Here is a 20620-nt window from a genome sequence, read left to right on the forward strand (position 1 = left end):
ATTCAGATCTGATCACAATTTTGGAACACTCGCAATAATAACATTTAATTAAAACCATGTCCTTTCCCGGTCATGTGGTTCGTCTTTTGTGACAACCCGGTCACACCAGCATCAGCATGAAAACTGATGCACGTCTATTCATAATGTTACGGTAAAGGTGCTTGGAGCGAAAAAAAGAGGTCAAACACAGACGTTGAAAGTTTAATGCTGCTCCCTCACTGCGAGGGACAGCTAGCCACTCAACAGAACCACGCCTGTTTGCTGTCCTGGCTCCAAATGGTGGAACGAGCTCCCCATTGACATCAGGACAGCAGAAAGTCTACACATCTTCAGCTGCAGACTAAAGACACATCTCTTCCGACTACACCTTGGTTAAGAAGATGATGTCCAATAACCATCATCAACTCTGGTGTTTATATTAAAATAGATAAAGTTTAGTTGCACTTATATATTGCACTAACATGTAGCACTTGTGGTTTGGCTTTATTGAAGACTAATTGTACTTACATGATTCTTGCTGTTCTGGGTATGTACCCTCATGGTTGAATGCACTTATTGTGAGTCGCTTTGGATATAAACACCAGCTAAATGATAGGTCATGTAATGCAATTTATTATGGACATTTGATAAAATAAATAAAAAAGGATTTTGCTTTCCATTATCACTTTATAACTTCACATTATCAAGTATAATGAAATGGAATATTATATATATGTTTTCTTATATTTGCTCCATTTTAAGGATTTTTTAAATAATACGTCAAGAGCAAGTTAATGGATACATTTTAATAAAATTTAATAGGAGCAAGTTATGAGTACCATAATGAAAGTTTAACATATATTCCCTTTAATTTTCTCAAGATTTCTACATTAAAATCTAGAACAGTTAGAACCCCTTACTGCAATTTGTTTCCAAAGTTAAAGCATAATGTTTGTTTTGTTGCTGCCACTCTTAATGGTGAGACGAATTACAGAGCTTTTATATTATAGTCATGTAGAAAATGTGTGAACTTGGGTTAAGATTGTGTTGATGCATAACAGAGCACTGAAATAGTCGACATGCAGTGTTTCAAAAGATAACAGCAGTTCAGTAAATCATTCAAACACATTTGAACAGTAATAAAGTAAATTCTGTTTCATTTTATAAAAAAAAACATTGACCATAAAATCTTCATTGCAGATAAACAAGGTAGGATGGACACAAAGTTTTCTAACTTCACCCTGAACCACAGACGCTCTGCAAAAAAAAGCTCTGCACAAAACGTCCAGCATACAAACAATAATAAGTGACAGTATATTGCAGAACAGTTTGAGAAGGACTCACTTAACAGCTGAGTTTACAAAGGGAACTGTAGTGTTAGAGTGATTACAGATGAAGTTAGTGATAACAGATATATAGATAAACAGATCGGGTTTTAATGCCACAATGACGTTTGTCTCACTTGCATGTTGTTCTGTTCTGAATAAAGATAAAATAGTGATTAAAACAGCTACATGTTAACCAGCAAGAATTCAGAAAGCACTGCTGTGATGAAATCCTTCTAATCTCATCTGACAAACTCCCATCACAGGTCTCTGTACAAATAAAGTATCCAGACACAGATTACATATTATTATCTGGTGCAAATGAGAAACAGTATAATACCTGTGCTAAAGGACAACTGAATTACTGCATGAATTTACAAAGTGACAGTTCTGACCATTTGACCTCTCTCACTCTCGTCCACTCTCCTGTAGTATCTCTACCACCCTGACAGCCACGTGGGTGTCATTTAATCTTCTTCTTGTCCCAGTCTGTTTCTGCAGACTTCCTGCCCACTCGCTCTCCTTCTCCTCCCTTTCAGCCCCTCACTGATCATTAACCTCAGTCCTTGTTGCACGCCCACGCTGCTTGTTCTGATTGCGGATGACGGTACGTCTGCTGCCAGGCCCTTTACACGGTGTCCTGAGGGGAGAAATGGATGATGGGTTCATTGGAGGCAGTTGAAATGAGGTGGGGGCTAACGAACGGCAAAGAGTCCCAACTGTGAAACACTTCATGAGCTCCATGTAATAGAAAGAAAGAAAGAAAGAAAGAAAGAAAGAAAGAAAGAAAGAAAGAAAGAAAGAAAGAAAGAAAGAAGAAAGAAGAAATCTGCATAGTGGTACAAGGAAAAAAATTCTTCCAAAAAGTAAACTTAAACAAAAAGCTATGCTGTTTGTAAAGAGTTCAATCATGTTGCAGGCCTTTGTTTTACACACACATTCACACACACACACACACACACACACACACACACACACACACACACACACACACACACACACACACACACACACACACACACACACACACACACACACACACACGAACACACACAGAAAGTACATTGTGTTGTTGTCAAGGCGTTCCCTGCTTCCTGTCCTGCCGGACCGGCAGGGTTTGGTCGACCAGAAGGCCTCCTGTCTGCTTTAACCTCATTTCTATAACAGATCAGCTCATTCATTCAATTAGCAAACACACGCACGCACTCGCACGTGCACGCCCGGCGGATCCGAAATCTATGGCCTCGCAATCCAATTGTTGAAAAGTAAACTGATTCCCAAAAGTCCCTGCGATCTAGCTCTTTGTATCGCTCTGCACGATCAATGGAAACCTTTTGATCCATAGAAGGATTTCCTGCCTTCTGAAAGGAGAAGGCACCACGAAGAGATAAAGTCAAATCAATAATTTTGAAAGTGTCGATCGGTGTTAGTAAAAGAGGGGATGGAGAAAAGGGGAAGTTCTGAGCTGATGGGGAAACGGTTGCGAGGCACAAACAGACAAGGATCTTTCACAGAGACCGAAGGTAGGTTTGTTCACCATTCTTGGAAGTAAAAAAAGAAATAGCTCATATCTAGGAATTCAGGAGGACGTCCACAATGAGCGAGAGACAGAAACCTTGAGATTAGTTAAATCCATGGATCTGGGACAGAGAATGAAGGTGAACTGTAACATTACTGCCAAAGCAGTTTGTTGTAAACATCCATCTCAGTTTGCAGACACGTTGTTCATCGACGTTGATACTTGCTCTATTTTTGCATAGCAGTTTTCATGGCGTTAATAACCAACGTTTCTGGTGTAGTCAGTTTCGTATCCAAATTAAGTATTTTAATACCTTTGTTCTATTTTTGTTTATGGTGGCTTTACAATACTATTATTGTTCTCTACACATTAAATGACAGCAATGCAACGTTTTGCCAACGACATACAACTGTTTGTACAGATCTGAGTCGCGAATGAAAATCTCTCTTTGGGCTTTTCTGAGCGGACAGGTCGCAGTAAGTTTCCAAGACTTTGCTCTCTTTAGATAGACGACTCCCTCAGAGCTGAAAGACTGAAATGCCGTCCTACTTGTTACATTTTGCATCCATCGTTTCAAAGATGGCGCTTCATCTGAAATCTAGAGCATATTTTGAGTGACGTGTAGGAGAAGATACAACGTATGTGTCTGGAAAAATTCAGCAGCAGTGAAAATGCTTCTTTTTCTTGCCCCAAGAACCCAGACGTAGTAAAGCAGAATGATCCTTGAATAAATAACACTGTCACTTGAACAGTGATGTTATAGCTGCAGGACTTTGAGGAATGTGGGGTGACTGAGGCTGACTCGCTCTGTGGCAGCAGCACTGAGTGTACTGGTGATAAGGAGTCCCAGTGATAGGACTGACCACGGCACCAATGTACAGTACATTGGTTTATGTTGTGCCGTGTTATTTGTGGGAGCATGTTGCAGGGGGGAGGACTGGGAGCAGCAGGCCGCCTCACAGCCCCTCTTTTATTCTCTGCCTCTCTCTTTGCTCTGACAGATCCGTGCTGATATCAGATTGATGGGCCGATTTGATTGAAGTCTCTTTGTCGCGCTAATGTCACGGCGAGTGATGGATGAGGCGCGTGCGCCAATACAAACGCCAGTGTGCGCGCAAACTCCGCTCTCCTGAATCGAAAGGTTTCCAGCCTCCTGTGTCCTCCAATCACACACACACACACACACACACACACACACACACACACACACACACACACACACACACACACACACACACACACACACACACACACACAAACCGGCTGACAACTTTTGGCCTACGGTCACCACAGTGGACGCACATTAAGCCACGTGACGCGCGACAGAGGTACGAGGAGAAGAGAGGAAGAGGAGGAGATTGACGGAGAAGGAAGGAGAGAGTCTTCGGGTTGAGGAAGACAGAATGGAGGGACACAGTGTGTAACCTGTGTGGAGGTGAAGAGGTAACCTGACTCTTCCCTGTCCTCTCGCGTAATTTTCCGCTGTCACCGATGACCCGTCGGAGACGCAGTGTGAGTGGAGCTGGTGACAGGCCTTCCATCACAGCGGAGCTGTTAGTGCAGCCGCCACTTTCTTTTCCTCCACACTGGAACTTCTGCTCTTTCTTTTCTTTACTTCTTTCATTTGGCTGACATTTTTTATATTCGCGGATTTTTCATTTCCCCCCTCACAAAAAGCCAGCTTTGTTTTCTTCTGGAGGTTTAGTTTGAGATGTTTCCATGATTTACTTTCGTTCTGCCGTATGACTCCACATCCTACTATCTGTTCTGTTTTACATCTTTGACTCAAATTACACTTTATTGATGGGATTTTTCGATTTTTGATGTTATTCTTACAAAGTTCTACAAACTTGGTCTCTGGGTTCCTGCTTCTCTGACTCCTCTCAGTCCCACTGGGCCTCTGTCTGCATGGACAACATGAACTCGTTTGTGGAATACTCCTTTTGTAACAGACCGGGCCCCGGCGCCTACTCTGCGCCCAAACCTGCGCACCACCACCACCACCACCATCTGCATCACCTTCACCATCCCCTGGACCAGACCCAGAGCTTCCCGGTGACCTCCGGCGCCTTCCACGCGGGCCCCGCCGCCTCCTCGTCTGCAGTTAATGGGACGAGAGGGGACAGCACGAGTTACACCGGGGATGGACGGCTGTACGCGGGCACCGGAGCCGGCTGCGGCGTTGAAGGAGTCCATGCGGCCACAGGGTCGACCCATCAGCATCCTCATCATCATCATGAACAGCATCAGCAGACGCACAGCGGCTACCACCATCACCTGCACCAAACTCAAAGCTTGCAGAGCGGAATACTGCATCCCTACAACAACGGGAATAACGCTAACACCGGGGCCTACGCGGGTCAGGTGTGTTCCACAAACTCGGAGTATATTTCCGCGACGGGCCCAGCCAACACCGCTCCCCCTCAGTATTTCATGGAGGAGTCTGTGGCCTCCACCTACTATCATCAATCAACCTTCCCCAGCTCGGCCTCCACCGTCGGTCCCAGCTACGGGGCCCTGGCAGGGGCCTACTGCGGGCCTCAGGGCGCTCTGGCAGGGCCACAGTTCCAGCAGCAGCTCGGCGGGGGTCTGGACGCAGCCAGCTACATGGGGCTTCCTCACGGGGGAGGTCACGGGGAGCTGCCGGTCTCTCAGGACCGGGACAGGGGGGACGAGGAGGGCCAGCAGGCCGGGCAGGGACAGACCTTCGACTGGATGAAGGTGAAGAGGAACCCGCCTAAAACAGGTAGGAGAGGACCGGTGCTTCTCTCAGATTATATTCAAATCATTATCATGTCGAGCATGATCGATCACTCTTTTCATATCATGTGTGAGGTTTCCAGCAGAAGAGGATGTGGCCTCTTATACATTTATCATTGTGGCTGACATGACATTGTTTTTAGGAAGGGCCGAGTGTTTATAAATAGATCAGACGAAAAAAGAAAACGCCTATAGTCAGCAACACGAAATGAAACTGAATTTTATTAAAAAGCAACTTAACGATGTTTCATTTTTCTTGCAGTCTTTTCCTGTAAAATATCTCTGTTTTCAAAATTATTAGTTTTTACTTTCATACAGTTATTTTTCTTCTTTTCATTTCTCGTAGCCATTTCATCAAGTATTAACACAGGTTACTGTAAACACACCCAACACACACATTTGTTTCATCTAATCTATGTTTTTTAAAAATATATTTTAATCATCAATGACAACATATAAATTACATTTTTAACTCTAAAGAAGAGGGAGAAAAAGACGTAGGCCTTTAATTATTTTAAAACCACACGTCCTCAACACAAACTGGCTGATCAACCGTCATCAGGTATAACATGGTTTTATTAGGACATAGTTTTAACGAAAATACAATTTAGAGACTATTTAAAATATATTTTCAACTGAAGTACAGGTTACTCTAACGCCTGTAGGTTATAAAACTGTAACTGCTGTTTCGTCAAGTAAAAATCCACTTTTATAATAAGGACATTTCATTTTTTAATGAGATCAATTTAAGGCATATGGCTCAGTGAGTGTGGTGTGAGCAGGTCTACCTCAGTCAACTATATCCTCCCTGATATGTTTTATTTTTCCTCCTCACTCTCTCTTTGTGTCTCTCTCTCTTTTTTTAAATGGATATAACAGACGGGTTAGTTTGCCCTGGGAAATCTGTCCTGGTCTGTTATCTTTTAACCCCTCGCCACATACACGACAGCGCGCACACACACACACACACACACACACACACACACACACACACACACACACACACACACACACACACACACACACACACACACTACACACACACACACACACACACACTCGCTCTCTCTCTCTCTGTCTCTCTTTCCCTTATTCCCATTGTGTGACGTGTTCGTCTGCAGATAGCTGTGGAGCAGATAACGCAACACATGTTGTTCCAGCTTGGTTTTAGCGCTAAAGGCACCAAACTGTTAAGATTCATAAATTAGTATTAATAACTGGACACCAGCGATCAAACGGCAAATAAAAATCAATCTATTTTTATTCGTGTAGCCCATATTCACAAATTTGCCTCGTAGGGCTTAAACTTGGCGCGACATCCTTTGTCCTTAACTCTCCACAACACTGAGGGAAAACTACAAACAGAAAAAAACTGAAAACCCCCATAGAAACCTCAGAGGAATGACATGTGAGGGATCCCTCTCCAGGACGGAGAGAAGTGCAATAGATGCCACGTGTAACACAGCACATCAACAAAATATACATATTTACATGTATAAGAACATTAGTGAGGTGTATCAATGTTTAGAGTATTTGTAGAAATAGAAAATGTCTGGAAGCAGCGGGGATAATTGTATTGACGGAAGTATAACCAGTAAAATATGTGGGCAGGTATATTGTATATTTTAGTGATCTAGATTTAATCATAATCCATAATCCAAAAGAAAGAGACTTCTACTCAAGGAACGGTCTATTTCCTGCAGGGTACCGTGTCGAAACGAGGGCACGTGTTCGGACACACATTTATATAACACATGTATCATTTATTTGTCACTTGTACAAACAGACGCACATTAATAACAGTGTCCCCCCCTTTCTCTCTCTCTCTCCCTTAGTTAAAGTGGCGGACTTCGGCCTCGCGGGCGCGCACAACAACGCCATGCGCACCAACTTCAGCACGCGGCAGCTGACCGAGCTGGAGAAGGAGTTCCACTTCAGCAAGTACCTGACGCGCGCACGCCGCGTGGAGATCGCGGCCACGCTGGAGCTGAACGAGACGCAGGTGAAGATCTGGTTCCAGAACCGGCGCATGAAGCAGAAGAAGCGCGAGCGGGAGGGCGCGTCCGCCACGGCCCACTCCTCCTCCTCCGGTACCGGCGGAGGCTTCAACAAGGACCTGGAGGACACCGACCAATCCTCCGCGTCCACGTCTCCAGGCGCGTCCCCGAGCCCGGAGACGTAGTCGGAGAGAGTGCGATTGTGACTGTTGACCTACATACAGCCTTATTCTACTGAGCCATCCACTGTCTAATACATGCGTTCTGATGTGCTAATACCAGAGGAGTAATAATCAGCGTCCATCATCCACTTGAGCTTAGTGAATGATGTCCTACATGTCCCACAATTCATTTTGGCATCTCTACTTCTTCACCTGGACTTTTTATAGGCCTTAGTTTTACACATAGAGAAGATGTTTCCATGCTGGAGGACTGATACCTCATGTACTCTTGATCAAACTCTGGACTATTGCTGAGCACCACACACACACACACACACACACACACACACACACACACACACACACACACACACACACACACACACACACACACACAGTGAACTTTTAGGAGTATGTGCTGTGTCATGAATAACTGTGACCTATAACCAACACAAGTCAGAGTGTGCTCCATGCAGGTGATGCAAAATAACTATAACCAACTCCACGGAGGTCATGACCTCTGCTGTCGGGTGTCATGAAGGTTCAATGCTGTTTATCCAGAACCAAACTCAGAGATTACTTCATGTTTGGATTGACACACCTTTTATATTCCAGTTTCAATTCATTCCTGAATTGGGATTTCAGGGGCTATTTAAAGAGTAAACTGATGGAATAGGCTCCAGATGTTACTGGTGTGCAGGGTACAGACGGATCCCCTGATGATGGGAAGATGCACTTTGGCATGTCTGAATTACAGAGCCAACCTGCTGGTACTGGGGTTTTAAGGTAGATAGCTCGTTACCTTTTTTTTTTTGTTGAGTTTTTCATTCAAATTATTCATTTAAACATGAAGTTACCAGCAACATGAAATTTATGGTTAGAGATACAGGGAGCCTCTGATGGCAAAAATACACGTTTGTGTTCTATCTGGTTGTTCTGCAATTGTTTTCTTAAAAACGTTTATGAATATTATTATATATTTTTTATTTTTGAATGTTTCAAGTGTTCTGTGTGTATGTTTCAGTCCACACAGCTATGGCCTTTGCACTATGTGACTACAGGGTAACATTTCAGATGGAGACAGGGTGGTCAGGGGGAATAAGCTCAATGGAATATTCTGTTCCCTTTAGTTTCTACGGATGATGACACAAAGGCTGCGATGCCTTTACAGACACTCAGGGCTTTATTTGGGATGTGAGTAAGTGTGATGGTGTGTGTGAATGTGTGGAAGTGGAGGGGGGGAGGGTCCATGATTAAATAAAACTACTGACAAGGCCCATCAGATACAAATGTCTCCTTGCTGAGGAGGGAACGTGGACAATTTCTATTTTTACTACTTGCCCTTTCTCCCATGAGAGTAAATTATTGGATCCATTTTATGTTGTTGATTGTAGAATATGGGAAACGGTGTCGATTTGAATGGGGTGTTTTCCCCTGGGGTAATTTAGTCTTGTTACTGCTGAGGGCCGTGATACTTTGAACCTGACAAAATCACAATAAAGTAATGTTTTTTACTCTTAAACCGAGTCGGACTTCTGCAAATCCAACAAAAGTAAGTGCAGTTAACAGAGGTGTCAGAACAATTTATTTCAGAGAAACAGCGAGGCGAACGACATGTTATCTTCTACAGGATAAATGTTCTAAACAACATTTCGGAGCACATTTCTTCATATGTGTAATGTTGTCAGGTGAAATGTTGGCGCGCACACTGTGAACTGCTGTGACTGGCATCTCTTTAAAAGACTGTTGTTTAAAGGAGGGCACACTGACTGACTGTTAGTAGCTCTGCTGCCTTAGAAACTCCCAATCATGAAGTCTGTCTGTGTTTTGATACTGCGAGCTACCTCAAGTAAAGATTATTCTGTCAATTCTGCTCAGATGTCCTGTTTTTTTTCTCTATTCAAACTGACCAGCAACTGTTTACTATATTATCGGTTTAGCATGTGAATAATTCAATAGATGATGCACGCTTAAATGTGTTCTTCAGCTGTAAATTAAGTTATTTGACTGCTGTTTGATGAAACACACAACTGCTGGTTTTAAAATTACATTTATTACCAAATCTGTGAAAAATCTATGGTTTGAATACGGCTCATAACACCAACCAGTGTTTTAAACCGACTTGAATCTTGCAGGGCCAATGTTTACGTCATGGCATTTATACACATTTGAAAAGGTTAACACCCTGTAATCAAAGGTGCCCCCACCAGCAACTGCTCCTGAGATCAGGAAGGCTGCATTCAGAGACGTGGCCCATCCTCTCCTGCTCCTTGGCTGTCTCTCCCACATTGTTTGAAATGCTGGCTAAGACAGCTGCCTTCCTGTATGAACAGTTCACACAGGTTGGGACCACTGTGGCCTTGGAGGTCAGGAAACTCCAGAAGCAAGACCCCTCTACTACATATAACAACTCTGTAGAAAAGTGTGTGTGCTGCTGCTGAAGTCGCAGCTCATAGCTGCACAATGTAGATAACAAAGCTTTAGCAAGTTAAATAGTGTCTGGTATGTGTGTGTGTGTGGGTGGGCTGGTGTGGGGCCTCCCACCACTGCGTTTTCAAGGCATTTTGGAATTTCCAGGCTGAAACACTTCACCATGAACCTGGGGGTGAAGTTCCACTTAATTTGACGAAATATAACTTCATGCCTCACGTATACGTTAACGTTTCTGCCCTTATATGAAGGAAGTATGAAAGCGGTTCAGAATAACAACAACAGCTTGGATCTCTGAGATACTGAAGGTTATGATTGTTGCACTCAGGGAAGGTTAGCAGCATTGGAAAATGTGGACCCCAGAACTCCAGAGGCCCCAAAAGCTGGTCTCTTAGATAATATGTGGTAATGTGATTAATTGAAAAGTATAAACATGCAGCACTAAAGCACATAGTTAAAAGTGAGTCTTGCTTTATTACCTGATATGGAGACCCTGTTGAGAAGGTGGGACCCAGTTTAGGTCTGTTCATGTGTCAAATTCCCGAAATTAATTTGTGTGTAATTTATAATATGCACAACTTGGGCCCTTTTGCTGAAATGGCCGACCAGAGTAAAGGAACCATCAGGAGGTTAATGTGGTCACAGCCGAGAGATCAGAGGAGAGGGGGTTATGAAATATTAAAGAAGTAATTTAAATTCATATTTTTACCGTCATCAAATTCCATGAAAAGAGTCAAATAGTAATAAACCATGTTGGTGCTGGATGACATTTTACACTGTTGTTCAATTTGAATCATTTAAACATGTAGCTTCCTGCTTTTAAACCACATAACCAAGTTTGAGTGATGTTACAATGAGTACATTTTCCCTGAGTGAACCTTTAATTATCATGTAATTTTGATTGCACAATATATTTGAGAGGTGTTTTGAAGGATTTGAATCTTCAGGAGGAGTCAGTGGGTTTGGGGCTGAGTTTCACACAAGTGGCGGAGAAGTTCGTATGAAGGCTTGACATTCCTCTCTCCAGAAACATGTTGCATGTAGAAAAAAATAGGAAAAAGCTGGAATGGTGACACAGCACAGTACACAGACTTAGAGGAGGAGGGAACCCGAATCAAAGAGTCGGACTATGATGCAGAAATGTGCACCTCACTCCCTCAAGAGGTGGAGGCAGCAGATGAAGGTGAAAGAGGGAGAGAGGAAATGATCAAGGATATGATGAAAGGAGCCGGTTTGTCTTTGTCCTTATGGATTACAGCAACACAACGTTTGACAGAAAACAACACACACAGAGCTTCATCCATTTCAATAGCAAGCTCTCTAGCATTCACTTGGCTGCACGGCCTCTGGATGACCCTCCTCCACACACACACACACACACACACACACACACACACACACACACACACACACACACACACACACACACACACACACACACACACACACTCAAACAAACGCACACACACAGGACTACAGTCAGGAATGTAGCGGGGCTCTGCGGGTGGCTTGCTGACTTGTTGACCTTTGGAGAGCCTCTGGGATATTTAAACATGAGAACACACTCCTCTTCCCCATCATCATCGTCGTCTTCACCATCAAAATATGTGGAGATCAAAGATGTATATTAAAGAAATATAGTCTGTGTGGACTTCACATGACTGTGATGAACACAATCATTTCATTGGGACCAAATGATTCTCTGGCTGTTTGTGACTAAGTGACCTGTCCGCTGGTGTTCTCTCTGCACGGGACCGGAGTCGTCACACAGCAGAGAGACATACACAGCTGAAGCAGACCGCTGCTCAGAAGTTAGCAAGGGAGTCACAAGTGTGCATTCATGTGTTTTGGGGTGTAGCTTTGACAAGAGGCCAGGGGGATGTGTTAGTACAATACTTTCAAAGTGTAGCCTGCTCTCTCTAGCTTTTTCAGGATTACTTACCCTGACTTTAAGGCCTCTTCACATTCAGCGTGACACACATCTCCACTGCTCCGATGGACAGTGGGCCGAAATGATAACTATAGAATCTAGTGCATGAGCAAGTTTAGTATCGTTAACAATTGTGTCAAATCTTGCACCTTGTAATGTCTGTCCAATGCAAATGGTCACCACCGATGAAGGAATTGTTGTGTGGGGGTGGGGGGGGGTATCACATCTGACTTTAAAGTGGTAGAACAGAGTCTACACACTCTTACAAACAATACATTTTTATCTTTTTCATTAAACCTTTGAACAATAACATTTGAGCTCATCTCCACATCCTTTAGTAAGAGGCTGATATGTCCTATTGTCTTCAGAATACATTTGATGGGAGATTTTCTGCCAAAATATTAGTTATATTTAGTTGTTTTCTTTTGTCTTTAGTGTCTTTCTGATAAATCACATGTTCAGTGTCTTTAAGTTCCTTGGAAAATGTTCTACAATTTAAATGTATTATTATTATTATTATTAATAATAATAAATCTGTCTACATGTCAGGTAGAATCTATAACAACATGTATCATTTTTAATATATTTCCGAGTAGAACATTAGAATGTCGATTTACATTAAACTCTGGAGATATTGATATTGAAAGTGTGACTTACTAAATAAAGATACCGATTCATGCCTTTGTGCCGAGATTTGACTTAAAGAGTGACTTTTTACGCAAATTGAGTTGATCAGGTGTCAAGTGGTAATTATATCCACAAATTTGAAGTTATACCAGCCAAGTGTTTTATTTGTCTGACCTTAACACACAGCATATAAGCCATGAACAGATGAAGGAGATATAAAGAACATTATATCACTGGATGTAAAGAGATGTTGTAATTGAATGTTACCCAGTGTTTTGCAGAAATCTCCAGTCCTGCTGTTTCTAAAACTTGTTTCTTTTACACACTGTCCTGCATACTGGGAAAAAACTATAAAAAACAGTGGGCCTACAACATCTGGCAGTAAAAGTTGCCAAACACTTACTGTCAGTACATGCACAAAAACAAATACTGTACTTACATTCAGTAACAGGACGTGTATGTTTTCATATTTTTTTTACATTGAACTCAATGCAATTTGACATTGAAGACCATTAAACCATTAAATACTAAAAATATCTATAATCTCCAATAATATTTATTTATGGATTGCAACTCATATATATGGTTCATATTTATTAACAGAAGTAATTAGATTTATTTTTATGGCATTTACGTTAAATCAGAACAACGATTACAAAGAAGTAATATAATACAGTAAATGTTAACACTTTACAATGTAGGTTATTACCCCCGTGTAATCAGACACATAAATCCTAAAATGCCCAGACAGCACACACACACACACACACACACACACACACACACACACACACACACACACACACACACACACACACACACACACACACACACACATACAAATACTCCACATTGTACTGGAAAATAATGTGAGAAGATTAAAGATAAGATTAAACAAAAAACTAAAAGAAAAAGTTGTGGTTGGGGAGAAAACAAAAGGAAAGGAGGGAGATAGAGGAGGAAGATAGAGAGAGAGAGAGAGAGAGAGAGAGAGAGAGAGAGAGAGAGAGAGAGAGAGAGAGAGAGAGAGAGAGACCTTGAGGAAGACTAGAGATTCTTCCAGGTTGACCTCATACAGTCTGACCCCTAACTCCTGTTTTCCTTTCCATAACTCATCTCAAGTTCAACACAGGGCTGTCTGTGTGTGTGTGTGTGTGTGTGTGTGTGTGTGTGTGTGTGTGTGTGTGTGTGTGTGTGTGTGTGTGTGTGGGTGTGTGTGTGTGTTCATGCCCTCACAATGAGTAGTGAATGATAAAGTGGTGCCGCTACAGTTCAAGAGTTCAGAGTCTCAATTACATACATGAGTGCACGATCACATGCAGCCATATGTATATGCACGTGCACACACACACACACACACACACACACACACACACACACACACACACACACACACACTGATATCTACATGACTTCAGAGGACATTACATTGACTTACAGTCATTTCCTGGAGACTTACTCAAACCTCAACCATAAAACCATAACTACTACCTACCTAAACCTGAATGTAAACCTATACCTAACCTTTAAACATCTTGTCTTTACCTTCAAATTTAATGATTTACATTACTGGGACTTGCTTCCTGTACCCATTATGTTTAGGTCCCACAGCCACAGGCCTGATAAAAATATGCATGATAGAACTACAGTGGCTTCGGAAAGTATTTAATTTAAAAAGTTTTAAAGAGACAACAAGTTCCTATTTATGAAAAAAAGCAAAAACTGCAAAATGTTAATGACAAAGGTATCTGAAGTTTGCACTGTGCAGAAGCTCCGTTTGGCAGCGATCACAAAGCTTTGCTTGACACCTGGATTCGGGGCACTTTGTCCCATTCTTCCTGTCAGATCCTCTCCAGATCAGCCACAGTGGATGGGAAACATGTGTGAGCTGCTACCTTCATGTCTTTCCACACATTTAGAGTTTGAGTTGCTGCACTTTTTCAGGGCCACTCAAGGACAGTTGGAGACTTCTCCTGAAGCCACTCCAGCATCGTCTTGTCTGTATGCATCATGTTGTTGTCAGACTAAAATGTGAACCTTGGCCCCCAGTCTCCGGAGGCGTGCACTTTGGAACTAGTTTTTAACAATAATATTTGTGTGTTTGGCTGCATTCACCCTTCCCTCAATTCTACCACTCACCCTCCTGTCACCTGCAGGAGTTCTCTGATGACTCTGTGATTGTCGGCCTCATCACTGACGAGGACGACGGGGAATACAGAGGACTGACGCAGGACTTTGTGGACTGGTGCCAGCAGAACTGCCTCCAGATCAATGCGGGGAAAACCAAAGAACTGGTGGTGGATTTCCGCAGGCGCAGACGCTCCCCCTCGATACCGGTGAACATCCAGGGAAGGGACATAGAGTCAGTGACCTCATAGAAGTACCTGGGTGTTCACCTGAACAATAAACTGGACTGGACCAATCAGACTGTATCTGCTCAGGAGACTGAGGTCCTTTGGAGTGCAGGGACTCCTGAAGACTTTTTATGACTCTGTGGTGGCATCTGCCCTCTTCTTTGGAATAGTTTGCTGGGGCAGCAGCATTTCAACTGCTGACAGGAAGAGACTGGACCGACTGATTAGGAGGGCCAGCTCGGTCCTGGGATACCAGCTTGACCCAGTGGAGGTGGTGGGACAGAGGAGGACGATGGCGAAGCTGTCTTCTCTCATGGACAACCAGTCCCACCCCCTGCAGGACACCATCACAGCACTGGGCAGCTCCTTCAGCAACAGACTGACCCACCCTAAGTGTCTGAAGGAGAGCTATCGCAGGTTGTTCCTTCCTGCAGCAGTAAGACTGTACAACCAGCTCTGCTCCAAGTAAAAGTACATGCACCACCACTATGGACTGTCACTTTAATATTCTCAACTGTGCAATATTCACTATACTATACTCATTTGTAAAAATGTCTGTGCAGTGTAAACCGTTATGTGCAATCCATTCACCGTACATATTCTGACACATACACTGTATATACCGGTTTAATCACATTTTATATTTTTTCTATATGTTGTTGTATATTTCTATTTCTTTATATTCCTTCACCCAAGTACTGCATGCTACTTATGTGATGTCTTTCTGCTGCTGTAACATTGCAAATTTCCCCATTGCAGGACTAATAAAGGACTTCTTAATCTTATCTTATTCTGACCAGTCCTTGACCATTTAAATTGGGTTTCGATGCAGATACCTGTATCTATCTTTAATTTGTAGGTGTAATGTAATGCTAGAGTGGCTACAGTCAATTTAGAGGCCAATTTACAAATCACACATTTACTTTAAGGGTCTAAACAATCTGGTAAGTATACGACAGCATCCTAAAAAACAAAACAAACCCCTGAGGTTAGATCCATCTGCCACAACACACAGACATGTAGTGGATGAACAGAACCACATAGATTTAGTTAGTTAGTTAGTTTTTGTTACCAAGCTAAACATTTCCACAGAACTACATTATTTTACGCACATCGTGACAATGACAGACAGAAACAGACATTATGGACAATCGGTACAACAATAGACTGATAGAACATGTTGTGCAAGGACATCAGTCAAGCTGAGCCACATGACGTCCTCTCCACCATGAACACCTGGAGAGAGGACGGACCACACAAACACACAGGAGGCAACACTGAGCACACAATCCTCACATAAAGGTGAAAGAAACAAACACACAACAGGAGAGAGAGACCAGGAGGAAGTTGACACTCCTGGAGAACAAAGATCCAGATCTGAAACATCTGGAATGAGGCGCCGACAGTCAGGGGAGAGAAGGAGGTCCCAGGGTGGTCCATGGTCGAGCACAGAGAGGACAGGGAGGAGTGGGGGAGACAAGCAGCCCTCCAATAATCTGAGAGGAGTCATCTGCCCACAGAACCTTTTTGTTTTTATTAATGGTACCAACAAACAAACAACAAACGTTGATCTACTTTGAAATCATTTCAATCTTTACTTTCTTTTTGCACTTTTCAGTGTAGATCTACATTAACATGTTTTAGATTAGGTTGGTTTCATTCCATTTCATCAAGTGTTATACTTATTATAATTTCTTTGTTATGAAAAGATTGTTGGGTTGTTGTGTATTGACCGTGCAATGACCACAAAATATTGGAAACATTAGACAATACAAAGTCCACATGCCCAGGAGAGACAGATTAACAATAACATATATAGCCTAATATATAAAAAAAAATAATTAATTATTAAAGTAGGTTATGTGAATGTGTGTGCTCTTCTGAGAGCTTCTGTAAATCTAACTTCAGAGGAGCAAGTCTCTTGATGAATCTGCCCAAGGAAAAGAGAAGCTGACCTCTAAGAGAATATTATTATTGTATTGAAAATTATTGCTACATTTATGTTCTTCATGATTTTATCATATGCACTGCAAAGAACAAAATATAGGCCAGCAGTGGTATGTCATTAAACAACAATTACATAGTTGTTTTAGGCTTTGATTTTACTTAAGAATTGAAACAACATATTACGTATACATATAATTAATAGTGAAATTATGTTTTGGTATGTTATTATGGTGTGGTATCATATTTTTTAGTCTAATGCATTACATATAATGTTGGTAGAAATAATTGAATATATTTCTTACATTCTATTTTATTTAGTTTCAATTACTCCAGCCATGCTCATTGATTCTAATCTGAACAGAGTTTTTACTATTATCATTGTTTTATTATGTAGACTAAAACAACAAACTTAATAGTTTCATTTGCATTACAATAAAATTTCAACTTAATATTAAAACATCAGCAGTAGCCTACCAATATATAAAATAATTAATAATGATGGAGAGCTGAACTCAATATGTATGTGATGTAGTATAACAGGATAAATATCAGTTGATGAATGATGACTATAATTCAAATGTATATTTAACCATGGGTTACAGTAAATAACTAAGGGAATAATAAAGGGCAAACACTTGAGTGTATTTATTTGATGTGTTCAGTTGTGTGTCTGTGTGTGTGTGTGTCTTTGGGGTCATCCAGAGTTCAGCGGCTCTCCTCCTCCGCTCTGCCCACAGAGGAGCTCTGCAGCCCTGCTGAGCAGCTGCTGAGCCCCAGTGACAGAGGCCTGCTGCTCTGTGGGCTAAAATAATCCTAGTACTTATCTCAAAATCCTTCATATGAGGTGGTAAAATTTGAGAATATGTCTTTTAAAAGTATCTTAATCTGCAGTCAGACATGCACTTAACTCTGGAGATCCTCCGGACATTCTTCAGAGTGCCTGTACGTGAGAATGCAAATATCCGAGTGAGAACCTTCGGATTTCACATCCTAAACATTGGAGCCCTCTGTTAAGTGACATTTGATGTAAAGTGGGAGATAAATTTAAAATGAATCAAACTGAAGTACCGCAGACAAAACAAACAGATCAAGAGATTTGTTTGTTCAGTGTTCAAAATCTGTGTTTTAACCATATGTCCATATTTTCAATATGATACAAGATGCGTCCATCCATTATCAATATCAATATCAATCACTTATCCTTAGAGGGTCGCTGGGGGTGTTTGAGCCAGTCCCAGCGGACATTTGGCGAGAGGTGGGCTTACACAACTCTACAGGTCGCTCTCCCTATGGTCCTATCAGCCGGACCAATCCCAAAAATCTGCATGTGTTTGGACGGTGGGAGGAAACACAGAAAAACCAATCGTGAACCTTTTTGTTGTAAGGCGACAGTGCCATCCACCGTACCACCGTGCTGACCCACAAGACTCATCCTGAATGAAATACAACAGTCGCCACATTGGCTGAGTATTGCCACCTGGGAACTGCAGTGAACCAATGACAGTCTCAGAAACAGAGCATGGTTTCATACGTCACGTGCTATAGGAACCAACCCGTCAAATCAAGTAAATCAATTGACCAGTCGAATAGAAGATTACAGCTCAAAGAAAATTCGGGCCCGATTACCTTTCCTTTATTGTCATTTTTAAAACTGTTAAAGATAGATTTTTTTTTGTTGTTGCCTAAAATAGAAATGAAATATATGAGATTAGATTTTATGCCTTTAAGAAATCCACCAGCAGAAACAGAAAATTTGACCAAACGTTTCAATGAAATCATCATGACTGACCATAAGTGCATGCAAGTATTTCATGTATAGGTAGATACATATATTCTATTAGACTCTATTAGACTCTGACAATAATCCTCATCAGGGATCAGAGCACTGCTTTAGACCAGAGGCTGATTGATATTAATCCGTATCCACCATCATTTTAAGTTACCACATAATGTAGAGCAGAGTCAGGTGATGTTAGTCACATTTGGGATTGTTTTTTAGTGAGGAAGCAACAGCACTAAGAGGAGGAAAGACAAAAGGTCATGAACCAACAGTGGAACTTAAATGGACCTTTTTTTGGTAAAGTGTGGATGTCAGCAGGCTGCACTGCTGGGGTCGGGGGTCAGAGGGAGAACAGGGAGCAGGAGGTTATCAGGCCAGACATTCCTGTCCATCCTTCGCTGAGAAAGGACAGGACAGCCAACCACGTCTGCAGTTGGTAACCTCCATACAGATACTGTCAAACCCCACTAACCAAATGAAAATGTTATTTGAAATGAAAAGGATGCATATAAAGTGCTAAAGGGTTACACGTTTTTCCCGAAAATGTATGATCTAAGTTGTTAGTAAAAATATAATATCTTATCAATGCTTTCACACAATATCAGCTTTAACTTTTATATGTTTTGAATGTTACTTTTGTGTGAAGGTGTGTGTTCATGTGGCAGACAGGCCTGAACACCTATGACTGTTTGTATTCACTAATACTGTGCACGTCATGACCCTGTGTCCTCACAAACACACACACACCCGCACCCACACACCCACACACACTTGGGTAAACAAGCTATTGTGCCAGGTTCTTTCAACACCCTCTGTGTGTTTATGTGTGTGTGTGTGTGTGTCGGTGTGTGTGAAGGAACAGCCTAAGTGCATCAGTTGTCTTCAACACTGGGGCGAAAGCAAGGTCATATCCATCACACAGTGACAACACTCACACACACACACACACACACACACACACACACACACACACACACACACACACACACACACACACACACACACACACACACACACACACACACACACACACACACACACACAAACACACACACACACACACACACACAACACGACAAAATGACAATGGGTCAAACAATATTTAATGAACAAACATGTTTGACATGAAATCAATCAGTAATAGGGTAATAATACCTTAGTTTATCTAAGTCAAACTTTGCTGTTGACTAACCTGAGCTAGCAGTACTGATACCAACACACACACACACTGTGCTGTTCGTGGAGGTCAAATACACACTCTGATAATAGCACATTGACAGAGCACTGACACGTGTTCGAACAAAACCCATAGCTCAGCCCCATGTTTGTTAGTCAACCAGGAAATCCAGAATTTGGTGGAGTGGGTTGCAGCCTGAGTGGAGCTGGAGGTGACACAGTTATCCACACCTCTGGGCAGGGGGGTGTACTGTATAACATCTCAAAATAGCTAGAAAAATGTATGTATACACACCATTCAGACTACAAGCCATCATGTTACAGTCTGTGGTGTTCTGACTGCACACAGGAGCCATTTACTCCCTGACTTAAGTCTTAAGGCCAGCGAGTGGGTGGGGAGGTCGTTGACGCTTCTAACATGTGACAGATACAAGAATGAAACAAATAACTAAAAGAAAATAAATATCCCCCGGCGGAAAAGTGGTGCCACACACGTAGAAGACACTGAAGAAGATGTCAAGAGAGTTTGTGGTGATAAGGTCTGATGACGGTGTCGGTGTGTTGTAGAGGAAAATGATGGGATCTCTAAAACGAAATGTATATGTTACTTCCTGCTGCACCCGGCTGCTCCACCT

At 42.1% G+C, this 20620-nt stretch overlaps 1 protein-coding gene across 1 annotated transcript; it reads left to right on the forward strand.

The window, feature by feature from the left end:
- Positions 1-4731: 4731 nt before the first annotated feature.
- On the forward strand, positions 4732-7765 carry hoxb1a (homeobox B1a). Its single transcript, XM_035181196.2, has 2 exons — positions 4732-5569; positions 7419-7765. Exons 1-2 carry the CDS (start codon positions 4732-4734, stop codon positions 7763-7765), a joined length of 1185 nt encoding a protein of 394 aa, XP_035037087.2.
- Positions 7766-20620: the final 12855 nt, after the last annotated feature.

Source organism: Hippoglossus stenolepis, chromosome 16 (genome assembly GCF_022539355.2).
Source record: "Hippoglossus stenolepis isolate QCI-W04-F060 chromosome 16, HSTE1.2, whole genome shotgun sequence".
Classification (NCBI taxonomy): domain Eukaryota; kingdom Metazoa; phylum Chordata; class Actinopteri; order Pleuronectiformes; family Pleuronectidae; genus Hippoglossus; species Hippoglossus stenolepis.